This window comes from Carica papaya, chromosome 9, assembly GCF_054855325.1.
Source record: "Carica papaya isolate Zhongbai chromosome 9, ASM5485532v1, whole genome shotgun sequence".
Lineage (NCBI taxonomy): Eukaryota > Viridiplantae > Streptophyta > Magnoliopsida > Brassicales > Caricaceae > Carica > Carica papaya.
This window is the reverse complement of record NC_142317.1, coordinates 791,705-805,279: the sequence shown is the minus strand read 5'-3', so window position 1 is coordinate 805,279 and position 13,575 is coordinate 791,705. Positions and strand designations below refer to the sequence as shown.

General features: G+C 35.0%; 2 protein-coding genes across 4 annotated transcripts; one reads left to right on the top strand and one right to left on the bottom strand.

Moving 5' to 3' along the window:
• The first annotated feature begins 769 nt into the window (after positions 1 to 769).
• LOC110823256 (uncharacterized) lies at positions 770 to 7,490 on the top strand. Of its 3 annotated transcripts, none has more exons than XM_088211073.1 (16): positions 770 to 929; positions 1,606 to 2,012; positions 2,091 to 2,154; positions 2,703 to 2,819; positions 2,915 to 3,213; positions 3,871 to 3,926; positions 4,096 to 4,190; positions 4,530 to 4,632; positions 4,741 to 4,835; positions 4,906 to 4,968; positions 5,319 to 5,394; positions 5,486 to 5,594; positions 5,832 to 5,944; positions 6,128 to 6,186; positions 6,795 to 6,903; positions 7,031 to 7,490. In XM_088211073.1, exons 2-16 carry the CDS (start codon positions 1,622 to 1,624, stop codon positions 7,163 to 7,165), a joined length of 1,884 nt encoding a protein of 627 aa, XP_088067199.1. In that variant the 5' UTR covers positions 770 to 929; positions 1,606 to 1,621; the 3' UTR covers positions 7,166 to 7,490. The 3 variants fall into 3 exon arrangements, with proteins under 3 accessions (XP_088067199.1, XP_088067198.1, XP_088067200.1); XM_088211072.1 differs by having other exon boundaries at positions 3,868 to 3,926; XM_088211074.1 differs by lacking the exon at positions 770 to 929 and having other exon boundaries at positions 1,831 to 2,012; positions 2,108 to 2,154; positions 3,868 to 3,926.
• A 577-nt stretch (positions 7,491 to 8,067) lies between these two features.
• Positions 8,068 to 12,284, bottom strand: LOC110823397 (Protein kinase superfamily protein). Its single transcript, XM_088211071.1, has 6 exons — positions 11,648 to 12,284; positions 10,752 to 11,458; positions 9,970 to 10,629; positions 9,340 to 9,520; positions 8,761 to 9,214; positions 8,068 to 8,653 (listed from the first exon to the last, which is right to left on the bottom strand). Exons 1-6 carry the CDS (start codon positions 11,917 to 11,919, stop codon positions 8,306 to 8,308), a joined length of 2,622 nt encoding a protein of 873 aa, XP_088067197.1. The 5' UTR covers positions 11,920 to 12,284; the 3' UTR covers positions 8,068 to 8,305.
• Between the last annotated feature and the right edge of the window lie 1,291 nt (positions 12,285 to 13,575).

Here is a 13,575-nt window from a genome sequence, read left to right as displayed (position 1 = left end):
GAGAATCAGAAGGTGAGAAGTTTAAATCAAAGTGCAAATGGGTTTGATCATGATCGTCATGATTTTGCCTACCATTGTCTCCATCGTGGAAAATGAAACTCATGGTCTCTTCTCTCTTTGCTTTTCTTCTTTAATCTCAAACAATTAAAAAGCCAAAAGAAAAAAAAAATTGGACCTCTCAAATTTTATTTGAAGAACTTAAAAAATACCCTTTTGAAATTAAAATTAAAGATTGATCAACTCATTTTTATAGATTAATGGAGGGAGCAATAGAAGAATCAAAGAAGCTTCGTTTGATTTTTCTTGGTGAAATAAATAGTGGAAATTAATTATTAACCTTTAAGTATATTTTTTGAGATAATAATTTACTTGATTTAAGCTATTTTAGTAGGGTAAAATTAAATTGTCTTCACCTTAATTTCTAATTTGGAAATAAGTACTTCTTAATTAATTAATAGTACGCGTAATTATCAAAATATTAATTACAATAATAATTAGTAGAGTCTAATTTTTCTCAATTATTCCTTGTTATGAGCCGAAATAAATGGGAAAATAATTATAATGTCAAAATAACTACGAATTATGGAAATTTAAATGTTTCTAATTAAAATTTTATGATTGTAATTTTATTAAATCATAATTTAAAAAATTACTATTTTTAATTAAGAAGTGACATAAAATATTGAGTTGAAACGATGTCGTTTTAGCCCATGACATGAAGCCTGCGTCAGCAGCGCAATTTAGCAGGAAAACGATTAAAAAAAACATAAAGCGCCAAATGCCACCTGAAGCCCCCCAACTTCACGTTTCCAAGAAGTAAAACGATCCTTCTTCTTCTTCTTATTCTTATTCTTCTCCTGCTTCAGTCACAAATTCAAGCCACGAGCTGGTGATAATCAAATCTCCGAAGAGGTCTATAGGCGCAATTGGTTCGATCCTTTTCTCTAATTTGTCAAATTTGTTGTCTCTGTTTATGCATGCGTTTCCCTGAAATATAATTGTTGTGAACCCTAAGCAATTTGTTAGTTACTACTTTCATAATTTGCATAGTGGTGACTATGTTATCTCAGCTAGTCAGTTTCGTGCCTATATTTTCAAGAACTGAGTTAAATAATTTGTTATAATGTCTTCATTTTGACTTAATGCGGTCTTACTTGCTATAATTTTTTTCTTACATTTTGGCATGCATCTGTATATGCGCATAAGTTGTGTTGTTTATATACGATCGATAGGTATGGTATTGTGAATGAATCTCATGCTTCTGATAAATATAGAAATGAATGTTAGTGCTCATCTGGTACCTATGCTGTCAAATGGAGCCTTGTTTGGCTTTTAATTTCTCCTGGTCGAGATAATTGCTTCAAGTCATATCTTAATAATGTCAGTGGCAACAATTAGGAAATGTCAGTTGATCGTGCTTTTTTTCTAATGAGAATCTCTTGTTTAGCATTCATTAACAGATAGTAGGAAGGTTTAGTGTCATAGGTTTTGAGCCAGATTTTTGCAATTTTTGATGAGAGAATATTTCTTATGAGTTCCATTTTGTGGAGATTGAGGTTATGGTTTTATGCTAGGATATGAAGCCTGACAGTTCCATAATTTTAGGGCTAATCAATATAAAATGGAGAACATGCAATATGCAGAGGAGCTCGTGAGAGAGTTTATGATCTTCAGAGGGTTTACAAATACTCTGCAGGCTTTTGAGGCAGAATTATGCACAGATGTTGGTAAAGGGTTTCAAGTGGACAAGTTGTTAGATTTAATATTTTCTGTGTACATTCCCAAATTTCAGGCTGAAAAATTAGTTGGTCTTCTTAGTTTCTTCAAGAAATGCCTTTCTTCATCGTCCGAGACAACTTTTGTTGCTACCTTAGCAAAATTGGAGGTTTCTATTTTACGCTACTATATTGTATATGCCACACAATCAGGAAGGAAGGACAAAGTTGTAGAATTCTTTGGGATGAATGGAAATGATTTGCTGCAAAGTGGCAAAGATTGGACTCCGTGGTTTGGTGAGTCTATCAGTTATCCTTTTCATTTTGTCTTCATACTCTAGTTTATCTTTAGTTTATCCTGTGACTGTTTTGCAGCCATTCCTTATTTAAAGAATCCAAGCTTGGACTCCCAGTTTCGCATTTACTTCACAAAGGAATGGTATGAAGCCTTGCGCCTCTCTGTGATGAATTTTTTCAGCGTGATCTTCAATAATACTCATATCCTTTTGAATGTTTTATTTTTCTTGTTGCTTTGCTTAGATCTTGACATTTCATAGTTTCTATCTCTGTCTCTCAGATGTAATCCTAGGTTAATAACTTAATAACAAGTTAATACCTACGTAGGACCTTTTGTCTATCTCTTCTAGTTCTTCTCTGGTACCAATTTCTCCTTAAGCTTCTTATTCCACCTTGATCATCCAATTTGGTTCAGATGAACATGAGTTGATCTGCATTACATTATTAATTGGGAGGCTTTTTTCTACTGTTTTAAAAATATTGTTCTGAAAACAGTATCATTATGAGTATATTTAATGAACATGATGTCCTATACTGGAAGGGCCATTTCTTTTATTTGTTCTACATGGCAGTCCTCTCTCCAAAACCAAAAGGGACACAATTCTATTGTCTTTTCACCTGTATTATTTCAGAAATATTTATTGCATTGTCCTTAATTAAGCCACGTATCCCTGCCCTATTGAAAATCAGTTCAGATCAGAACACTGTCAACCGTCTGAAAAAGGACATCAAGCAACTTAATCTTAAGTTGTCACAACTTCAGGCGTTGTTGGAGGAAAAAGAGGTTCAGTTACGCCAGATAAGGAGGTAAAATATCGGCATTTTTATGTTTCTCTGGAATAGTTTTTTGCCAGCACAGTTTTCACTGACATTACTATGGTCTTGTTACTTAATAATGCCAGCAATGCTGCATTGGCAACCAAGTCAAGCTCAGAACAAGCCAACAATTCAGCTTCATCAAACAGTGTGCATGAAGAAATCCTTCCACGCACAAATTCTCAAGACGCTTGTGTTTATGAGATCATACAGCCAGGTCAAAAAGAACCACATCAAGAATTAGCTACTGCTGAACATGCTAAAGCTACATCTGGATCATCAGTTTTCATGTCTGGGCGTGATTTAAGTTCTCTTTCTTATCCTCGTACTGATAGGCTTCAAAGCGATGATAACAATCAATCACCCTCTTCTGGCACTTTCACTGGTAGGCTGTTCTTTATCACTTTGGCATTTTATCAATAAACAAAATAAGGAGATTTGTTTTATAAACATGATAATATCTACCTCAATGCGAAAACACAACCTGGGACTGAGATTTGGCATGCCAAAAGTTTAGTCTAGCAAAATAAAAAAGATATTAAAATATTTTAACAGTAGCGTTGGAAAGGTTAGTGTTAGAGGGGCCAATCAAATTTGAGATATTAAGCAGCATCCGATCTGTTTCTATGTGACTAAATAACCTTGTCTGCCAATGTGATTTATTATATGTGGTGAATGCAAATAAAGGATGATACATGTTAAGGATAATTTCTCATGCTAAAAAGTGAGAGAAGCCTAAATCAGATAATTGATATACTTTTATAACTAGGAGGCTCTGTGTTATTTGTTAGCCTAGAGTTCGTTTCTTTCCATGTGATCATAAATGGCACTCATGTGTGCTTGTGTATGTTCATGAGGCAAAAGGTTACTGACATGTGATCACCTGTAGAAGTTAAATTAAAGGTATCATGTTCTCACTTTTCTTTTGGGAAGACCTTCATTTTGCTGGTTTGAGTTTGTGTTGGTTATCTTTGGAGTCTATGCGGACTTTCACTTCTGAAATTATAATTGATAAGAGATCATTGAATATGACTACCAGAAGATGTCAGAGAAACACCGGGAGAAGAAGAATTCCCTGAAGTTAAAGTAGATTTCCAGGTAAAAAATTTTGAAAAGACATGAAAGAATATTTGGTCTTTTGCTAGGTCTTAGTTCTCTCTTTCTAATGCCATCTTTTTCAATTACCAACCAAGTTTTTTCACCTTAAGTTTCATATTTTGTTCTCTACATATACTCCTTGTAACATCTGCAACACCATGGTTTTTAGGAGACATTTTTGGGCCATACAAGTCCTATAAGTCGGTGCCGTTTCTCAGCATCTGGGAACAATATTGCTAGTGCTTCTGCTGATGGCACAGTCAGGTTTGTATAGAGTTATGTAACCTCACTAGGAAAGCAGGATATCTTGTGGTTTTTGTTGTTCCCTTATGCTAACTGATTTTGATCTTTCCTTACTCCCTGCCTGCTATAGAATTGATTTTATGATGTAAAAAAATTAACATGACTTTTTTTCTTGGAGAATCAAATAATTCTGTTTTACCGGCCTCTCTGTTGGGTCAGTGGTTCAAACACTTTGCTGGTTTTGCATACCTGGCAGATAGAGTTTATTGAGTATGCTAGAGGAGTCACAGGCCATTTGGTGCTTGTTAATTGCTTGATATTTTTTGGAGTTAACATGTCCCTTTTGCATTTTCTGACAAGGATATGGACATATGACTCATCAATTCCAGCAACTAGGAATGCAACCATATATTGTGGGGCAGAGATTTTGTCACTGGACTGGGAATGTAAATCTGACCGTTTGGTAAGTACTTTGGCAATTTTTAACATGCATTGCATGATGAAGGAATAATAGTCTGATAATCTGAGATTAAAAATTCCTGCATTAAGTGTTGTCTTTCTTTGACAAAAGCTTCTCATAGGCACCGCTGATGGAGGAATTAAAGCATGGAATGTTGATGCAAAGAGGGTTGTCTGTGATCTTAATACAACTCAAGCATTTCCAAGGTGCCTGAGGCATGAACTTCTCAATTTTCATCCCTCTGTGCTCCATAACTATAATTTTGTTCCCTTGCAGTGTTTTGGATATAAAGTGCAGCCCTATAGAGCCTATTTTTGTTTCTGCAGCTGCATCTAGAAGGTATTTTCCTCTTGAAATTTAATCTCAAAGGAAGTGTATGAATTCTAGACTTTGTGCTCCCAGAAAATTTATTCTATTTTACCACTTGTTTCTTCTGTCATAGTTGTGATGTGTGTTTGATGCCGTTGAGTTTACAAGGTAGAACATGTAGTTGTATAAAATAAAAAAAGGTTCAGCTGCTACTTGTTCATCGTTATTAATCTTCCTTTGACTATTTTACCTCCTGACAAATGTTGCTTTCCTTGCAATTCAATATCAGCAGGGCTCCATTATGTGTCATTTGATTCTATTAATAGCTAAGTCATAACTTTATGCTAATATCTTAAAATGCTTGTTACTATTCCTTGAAGACATGGCTCTAGCTATATTGACAGTTTGGGGTTTGCTTCATTGACTGTATGGAACATGAAGGCATGGAAGGCTATGGTATGCGTTTCTTTGTTCCACTACTTCTACTTTAGTAAAAATGGTCAGTGGGACATAATCTATTATCTTATAAATTTTGACTTGAATGAAGACAGTTCTTCCGCTTGGTCAAGATCCTCCAGCAATCACTTCTCTATGCTTCAATCACAATGGGAAGATTTTAGCAGCTTCTGCAACTGATGGAATGATCCACATGTTTGGTATCCTTTTGCTATCTAAGGATCTGATGTGTTACAATTAAGTGGCTTATTATTTACATATAAATGGAATACTCATTATTTCCAAGTCCCTGTGGCACATGGACCTAAAAGATGATAATACTTGTAGAGGGAGAAAAAACTAAAAAGAAACTTTTTAGGGAACTGCACTACTTCATGCACAAGCAACGGTGTCTATGTATTAAATGCATGCCTAATCTGCACCTTAATGAGCAAAAGATATGTCTGCTGGTCTGCCAATAACTGGATGGCCTGCACATGATTCAGCCATAAGCTCCCTTCTTTTTGGGCCTGATGAGACTAGTATTTTTAGCTTGGGAACAGATGGCAAGGCAAGTATCATGTTCATTACATCATTACGCTTCAAATTTGTTTGCATCTACCCATATTTTTTAAATTTACAAATACTTTATATGGTTGCGCCTCCTTGTTGTTATTGAATATATTTAATCTTTTATTTTAAAAAAATCTTTATACTAAATGTGGAGAAACTCTAAAAATTGATGTGGCAGCAGATATTTGAGTGGAGCTTGCAAAACCAAGGACAAGTTCTTTGGTCAAGGGATTGTAGCAGGTATTCTTGCGTTATTTTATGTCTTCTTATTCCAGTGGCTATGTTTGTTTTGCTAATCTTTTATGGGCTTTATATAATGTCCCTATTGTTTTGGATGATGATGCTAAGTTGTCATCTTTGGAGGATGGTGAGTACACAACCATGATATTCTCAGATATAAGGACCGGGGGTATTTTGTTTTTGCATAAGATTTATTTGCTTGTTGGAAGTAAATTCAGCTGATATTCAATTATTTTGGTGTGATTACAAGATTTATTAGCTTTTACCCAATACCATCTAATTTAGTTTGTTAAAATCAGCGTCAGTATTTTGTTTTCTCTTGATGGGACATGCACATTTGTCTCGAACCGTATTTGGTTAAGGTAGAAATTGTCTTTTGAGTTTTGAGAAATGTCCCTTGAGAAATTCTTGTCTTCTGCTTGAACTGAGTATCACTTAATTTGAATATTCAATACATATGTAAATATATAAATATCTCGAGTTTTGAGCTATGTGCCTCCAGAATGTCATGTCTTCCCCTGCCTGAACTGGGTGTCACTTGATTTGAATGTTCAATATGTATGTAAAGATAGAGATATATTCATTAACTTCGGTACTCCATTTTATAGGTTCTGTGATCCTGAAACCGCGATGCATTGTCGACATGAAATGGCTTTGGATGCTAATGGGAAAAGACTCCTGACAACATCTGGTTTAGTACGAGCACCTATATATCAGGTTGTTCTCTCCTCTCTCTTTCTCTCTCTCACACTATCGTGCAGACTCTTTAGGTATAGGTGCAATACTTCTGGCTTTTATTCTGAATAGGCTCAATTTTTTCTGCTTTACCCTTTATTTTTTGCAGGTTCGAGGTCATACTAATGGATTGAAAACCCTTCCACACACTGATGTTGTAACAACTGTCGACTGGCATCCTACCTTGCCCATTTTCTTGACTGGATCAGCTGATAACTCGGTCCGAGTAACTTCTATGCTATAAGGATTAAAGACACTCTTCTGGGTAATTTTCTTAACCTTGTTTTGCAGTGAGTCTGATGTTGTCGGAGTGAATTTGGTCTTGTGTTCGGCTTGAATAATATTTTACAGCATCATGCAATCTTCGGTTTGTATCTTAAGGCAGATATTCTTGTATTGTATTGAATATTGTATATTATACAAAATTATCATCTGTTCTATAGGGATTATAGAAAGAGGAAAAAATATGTAATGCGAAGAAAATTCTTGTTAGTTTTAAACTAATATAAATGTATGACATGTAATTCAACGCCTGATGTATTGCATGTCATGTTTATTCAGTTACAAAATTCATCTCTATTTTTCTATTACTTCGTTTCAAGTAGAATTTCCTAATTGCGAAATAGGTTTCGAATTAAAAGAAAACAGAAGGTAAACAATTATAGAATTAAACCTATTTCTTATAAACCCAATAGAATTGCCTTCTGTTGGGATCAAACTGGAACATGTTTATCTGGCCTACGGATCCTGTAAAACATTGAAAATTATGTGTAATTTTTCTTTATTGTAACTTATTGTATACAAATTAAGTATGGTTTCCTTAGACAATTACTTTGGATTGGTTTCTTGTTATTTTATATCGTTAGTTTGTAGGTTATTATCTTAATTTTTTATTTTTAATTTGTTCAATCTTTAGTATTTAGTGTTAATGTTTAAAACATCAGTGAAGATGTGTGGATATTTTTTAAAAAATAATTTTTTAAATGAAAAGAAAGAAAACCAATCATTTTTTGCCTAGATGTTTCGTATTTCTGTTGATTTATATGAGAGTGTGAATTCGAGTTGAACTGTACATTTTGTGTTATTCTCGTTAAATTATTGTAATGTTATTAATTATGCTGTTGTTGGCGTGTTGGTATTACTTAATTACTAAAATTTATAAATTTTTATTTAAAAATGATAAAAAAAAAATTACAAATTACTGAATTCACAAAATAAAAAACTAATTTACATGAACCGCAGAGTCTGATTTGATATTCGGCCAATTGAACAGTTTGACCAGAACTTTGTCATGATTAGAAACCTATCGATCAATTTAGATCATGTAGAGAAATTTAACAAAATTTTCCTTTGCTTTTAGACATTATTGTTATTATTATTATTATTATCTAGGCGACATTGTGGAATAACTACAAGTAGCCTGAGTGCGAAAAGAAGCTTGAGTAGTAATGGTAAAGGAACTGTAGGGATTAACCTCCCTCTTCATGGCCCTGTACACACTATCCAGCCCTTCCTCAATCAATTCCAAGACAGTTTGTGGCATGGGCGGTGTGTTTATTTCCACTACTGATCCTTCCAACATCTTCACCACTTCGCCCATTGAAGGCCTCACAGACACCTCATCTTGGATACACCAAAAGGCAACTTTCAATGCCCTTGTCACCTCTTCTTCTTCCACTGCCCCTTGTAATCTCCTGTCTGCAACTCTTGTTGCTGTCCCATTTATCATCTCCTAGAAAGTTTCCCCCTTTGATTAATTAGCCCAATTTTCAAAATTATCATAGATTAATTTATTATAAGAATAATTAATTAATGAAAAGATTATTTGATTTAGGTTACCTTAAAAGCCCATCCAGGATAAAAGAAGTCCTCTACATCAAAAGACATATCAAGATTTCTCCTCCCACCAACAATCTCCAGAAGAAGCATGCCATAGCTGTAGACATCAGCTTTTACTGTAATGGGTCGATTACTGATCCATTCAGGAGCCAAGTAACCTCTTGTGCCTCTCACCATAGTTACAACACGAGAGTGCTCTCTTCCCATTAGCTTAGCCAGTCCAAAATCCGAAACTTTTGGACAGAAGTTCTCATCTAGCAAAATATTTTCAGGCTTTATATCGCAATGAATTATCCGATTTCTGCATTGCTCGTGGAAGTATGCAATCCCTTGGGCAGTGCCAATGGCGATGTTGAGCCGAGTTGGCCAATCTAGATGCTTATCCTGGCTTGTATGTGAAGGGAAAATCCATTTGTCCAATGATCCATTCTTCATAAATTCGTACACCAAGAGACTGTCAATACGTAGATATAAATTCGTCAGTTCTCGAATTAATTCAAATCTATACTTTATGTAAACACCACATAAAGACAAACGATTAGTTCCTATTGTCTAATCCATTAAATAGATAAGACTTACCGGTGTGAGCCCTCAGAACAATAACCACAAAGGTGAACTAGGTTTACATGATGCATAGAGCCAATAGTATTAACTTCAGTTATAAACTCCTTCTCGCCATGAGGCAAAACTCTGTCTAGTTTCTTAACTGCAACCAAAGTCCCATCTACAAGGCTTCCCTTGTATACTCTTCCAAAACCTCCTACAAAATAGGCAATACAAATTAGGCCAATCGATAAAGATGTGTATTTCTTCCTTCAATCCTGGGTTTAAAAGATTTCACTTTCGTATTTTACGAATAATATTATAGGTAAAAATGTTTGTATAAAAATTTAGTTCGGTAATATAAATGGACACTACAGGTTGAATAAATTACTTAATTTTCTATTTATAGTTTCGTGATTCTACGCAAAGATTTTTATAAAAGAAAAAATTCTTTGTATATTCAGGGAGTTATCTTAAAAATTAGAAGTTAAAACGTACCATACTAGCATATAGAAATGAACCTTAACATCATTCCGAAAATAGTAATAACAATAAGCAACATCCTAGAATACCATTATTCATATTAGCATGAGAAAGATATATTTAGTTGAGTTAATTTCTTCTTACTTTTATCTCCTGTTTTGGTTATGTAAAAAGTTAAATTACCTGTTCCGAGTAGCTCTGAAAAATTATTCGTACGAATCTGTAGATCTCGATAGCTAAAATTCATGGGTGCACCAGACAAAATCAAGTTGGTCTCAAGAGCTCTCCTCATTGCTCTCTTCCTATGAACATTATAGTATAATAAAAGACAAAGCAGTCCAACAAGAAATGTCATACTAAGAACAACTGGGATAATGAGAACCTTCTCTTTGACATCATTAGACCCATCTGACGAATCACTTGAGCCACCTCTGTTCTGATCTATTGATTCGTTAGACCTGATCTTCATGAATAGGGTCGAACCAGGATCTTCAAACCCACCAAAATCCAAGCTCCTTAGCACCCAACAATAAGGTTTCTCGTCATCTAACCCATACACTGAAGCCACACATTCACAGTTTGATAAACATGCATCACCACATTTTGAAACTGTTTTAATGTCACTGTAATTAGCTAGAATTGAAGACTGAGAGAAGTAGTAATTTGTTTGTTGGACTGTTGAAATTTTAAACTGAGACGTCTGATCGTTTCTGTGATTACATTCTTGGATTAATGGTGAGTTTTCGGAACACTGTTTGCCGTGTTTGGTAGCACCAGGCAAGCATGTACATGAGGCATTAGTCTTACTTCTGTCGAGATTACATATCCCATTACCACATATTCCTACAAAATGAGTTGAAGTTTAATATTTATTGACCCTGAATTTGTGAAATGGTAAAGCAAAAACCAATTATTTCAATGACATAAATTGACTTTGAAAAAGGCATCTATTATTTGATGCATACCTGCAATATCACAAGGATTGGAGACAGCCGCCCATTCTGGAACCCATTGGCGGGAACCATTAACATCATTATCCCATCTATATAAACGTAGATTCCCATTAGCTTCTAGTGTTAGTCTTCTCAGAACTGATGAACCAGCTAATGATGATCTGTTTATTGCAGAAGATAACCCATTGTCATCTTCATCATTCTTATAAACATAAACAGCTCCATTAGATGATTCTCCATAAACAATCCCAAAGCTCCCTGCTTCGTCTAAAGTCGCCACAACATCGCCTGTAACATTGGATATCTCCGGTGCAGACCAGTAAGAGTAGTTGTAGTATGAGGCCTGGTCAAACGGAGAAGATGAAGAAACGACGTCGTATGGTTCAGGCAAGTTGTACGTTAGAGCAAGAGTGAGTGAAGTGCGCTGCTGCAGCATTTTGAGGGTGTAGTAGCCGCGAGGTGACATCTGTGAAGTGAGCTCGAGAGGGGCCTTCAATGGCTGGTTTGGAAGGAGGGTGTCAGATGGGTTTGAAAAACTCTGCCATGCAGGGTGGTTGGTGGCGGTGAAGAGGATGAAGTTGCCGGATTCTGACATGACTGCAGTTTCAACGCCGGCGCCAGAGGTGTTGGACATCCAGACCGCGGTTCGGCGGTCGGTGAGGACGAGGTTTCCTGTGGTGTCAAGCTCCAAGATTGCGTCTTTAGTGACCGGAGAGTTTCTATATATAGATGATCATTGAGAAGAAAATCTGAGTTTTGGCTTACCTGCTGCAAAAGCTTTTGTAAAATTTAAAACCAAAATATACTTTCCATTGATTCAGTCAAGTCTATATGTTATTTAACTAATGAAATTTTCTCTTCTTTTCTTTTAGTTTCTTTCTGTGTTCTTGAGAAGTAGTTATGATTACCTGTTAGGCGACCAAACAATAGTTCGATCACCAGGAAGCCGAGCGAACCAAATGGCCAACGCAAAACCTCCATTACTACCACCTTCCACTTCACTGAATCCAAACGCAAATGTTCCATTCTCGGAAACCCAACTTCCATCCTCTTCCCCCGCCACCAACCTCGAACCCAGACCAACCCGGCTAGCCATGCACAGCGCACCGCCGCCCAGCAGCCCCTCTCCCGCCACGACCAACACACACAGAACCCACAAAGATTTTCCCTTTCCGGCCATGGAAAACAAGAGAAAAAAGAAAAAAAAAAAAAAAAAAAAAAAAAATTGCTTGTTGAAGAGCTCACTGAAATTCGCATGGCCATCTCAAATAGAGTTCACAGCCGCAGAAGAAAATAATAAAAAAAAACTATTATGGGAGAAAAATGTATAACACGTGTACATTAGTGGGTGAGCTAAATTTTGAAAAGGGTCTTTTTCATATATTAATTTTTTTTTTGGTCGGTTTGAAAAATATAATGGAACTGGATAAAACGGCGCCGTGTGGCACGTGATTATTTGTTTGTGGAGTTGAAAATGGGCTGTGAGGCGATGCGGCGTAAATAAAATTAGAGAGGGTTCGGGGGATTCTTGGGTTGGGAGTAGTGGGTACCTAAAGACACTTGCTTTCGGCGGTTTGATTTTCAAAGTCTTTTTTTTTTTTTTTTTGGGCACCCATGGCTTGTACTTATTGGTACTTCTTGTTTTATTTAGGGGAAAGAAAGGTTGGTGGAATTGGAAAATGATAGTGTGAGAAAAATATTTTGGACGTGTGGATGTCAATATGGTTTAAATTTGATGGGTTTAAAAGTTTTCCAACGAAGAACTTGGAATTTGTATGCAAATGCAAGAAGACATGTGGATGTCAATATGGTTTAAATTTGATGGGTTTAAAAGTTTTCCAAGAAAGAACTTGGAATTTGAATGCAAATGCAAGAAGACATGTGGATGTCAATATGGTTTAAATTTGATGGGTTTAAAAGCTTTCCAACGAAGAACTTGGAATTTGTATGCAAATGCAAGAAGACATGTGGATGTCAGTATGGTTTAAATTTGATGGGTTTAAAAGTTTTCCAACGAAGAACTTGGAATTTGAATGCAAATGTAAGAAGACATGTGGATGTCAATATGGTTTAAATTTGATGGGTTTAAAAGTTTTCCAACGAAGAACTTGGAATTTGAATGCAAATGTAAGAAGACATGTTTAATTTGAAAAAGGAACTATTTAATGGGTGTTAGGCAATTTAATTAATTAGTAAAACCAAAAGAGTTCGAAGTTAAATCTTGATAACACCCACTAGTTGAATAATGTATCAAAAGTTTTTATATTGTTTGAAAAATGTTCAAATCAATCATACTTTTTTTTCGGTTTAAATATAATTTTTTACGTTCGGATTTTATTTGAATATACATTCATCATTAATGATATATTTAATACTCTTAAATATATGATCGCATAATAAAAATCGTGTTTATGTAAGTATAAAATTTTAAAAATATAGCTAGCATGACAACCACACAAATTGATGATGCATTATTTTTTTTATTTAAATACAATATATATTTGAATAGACCTTCATCACTAATTGTTTGTCTAACACTCTTAAATAAATGATCGCGTAGTAGAAATCATATCTATATGGGTATCGAGTTTTAAAATATGGTCAATGCAACAACCACATAATTACTTCTATTATTACTACTGTTATTTTTTACAGTACTATGCTTTTATGTATCACTGAGCTGAATAACGATATTTAAATAAAAATTGAAAAGTATTAGAGGGCATTGGTATTGATTAACATCATAGTAGCCCGTTATACATCGCACTAGCAAGATTTTTAAAACTTAATGTTTATATGAATACATTGTTTATTATATTATAAATCTGTATAAAAA

Excerpts from the sequence above, each read along its gene's own strand:
- LOC110823397 (XM_088211071.1), bottom strand. The coding sequence starts at position 11,919 with ATGGCCGGAAAGGGAAAATCTTTGTGGGTTCTGTGTGTGTTGGTCGTG. Across the intron at positions 10,630-10,751 it reads CAATCCTTGTGATATTGCAG|GAATATGTGGTAATGGGATA; the intron begins GTATGCATCAAA and ends CTCATTTTGTAG. Across the intron at positions 9,215-9,339 it reads TGTTCTGAGGGCTCACACCG|TCTCTTGGTGTACGAATTTA; the intron begins GTAAGTCTTATC and ends ACGTATTGACAG.
- LOC110823256 (XM_088211072.1), top strand. The coding sequence starts at position 1,622 with ATGGAGAACATGCAATATGCAGAGGAGCTCGTGAGAGAGTTTATGATC. Across the intron at positions 2,820-2,914 it reads CAGTTACGCCAGATAAGGAG|CAATGCTGCATTGGCAACCA; the intron begins GTAAAATATCGG and ends TAATAATGCCAG. Across the intron at positions 4,836-4,905 it reads ACAACTCAAGCATTTCCAAG|TGTTTTGGATATAAAGTGCA; the intron begins GTGCCTGAGGCA and ends GTTCCCTTGCAG.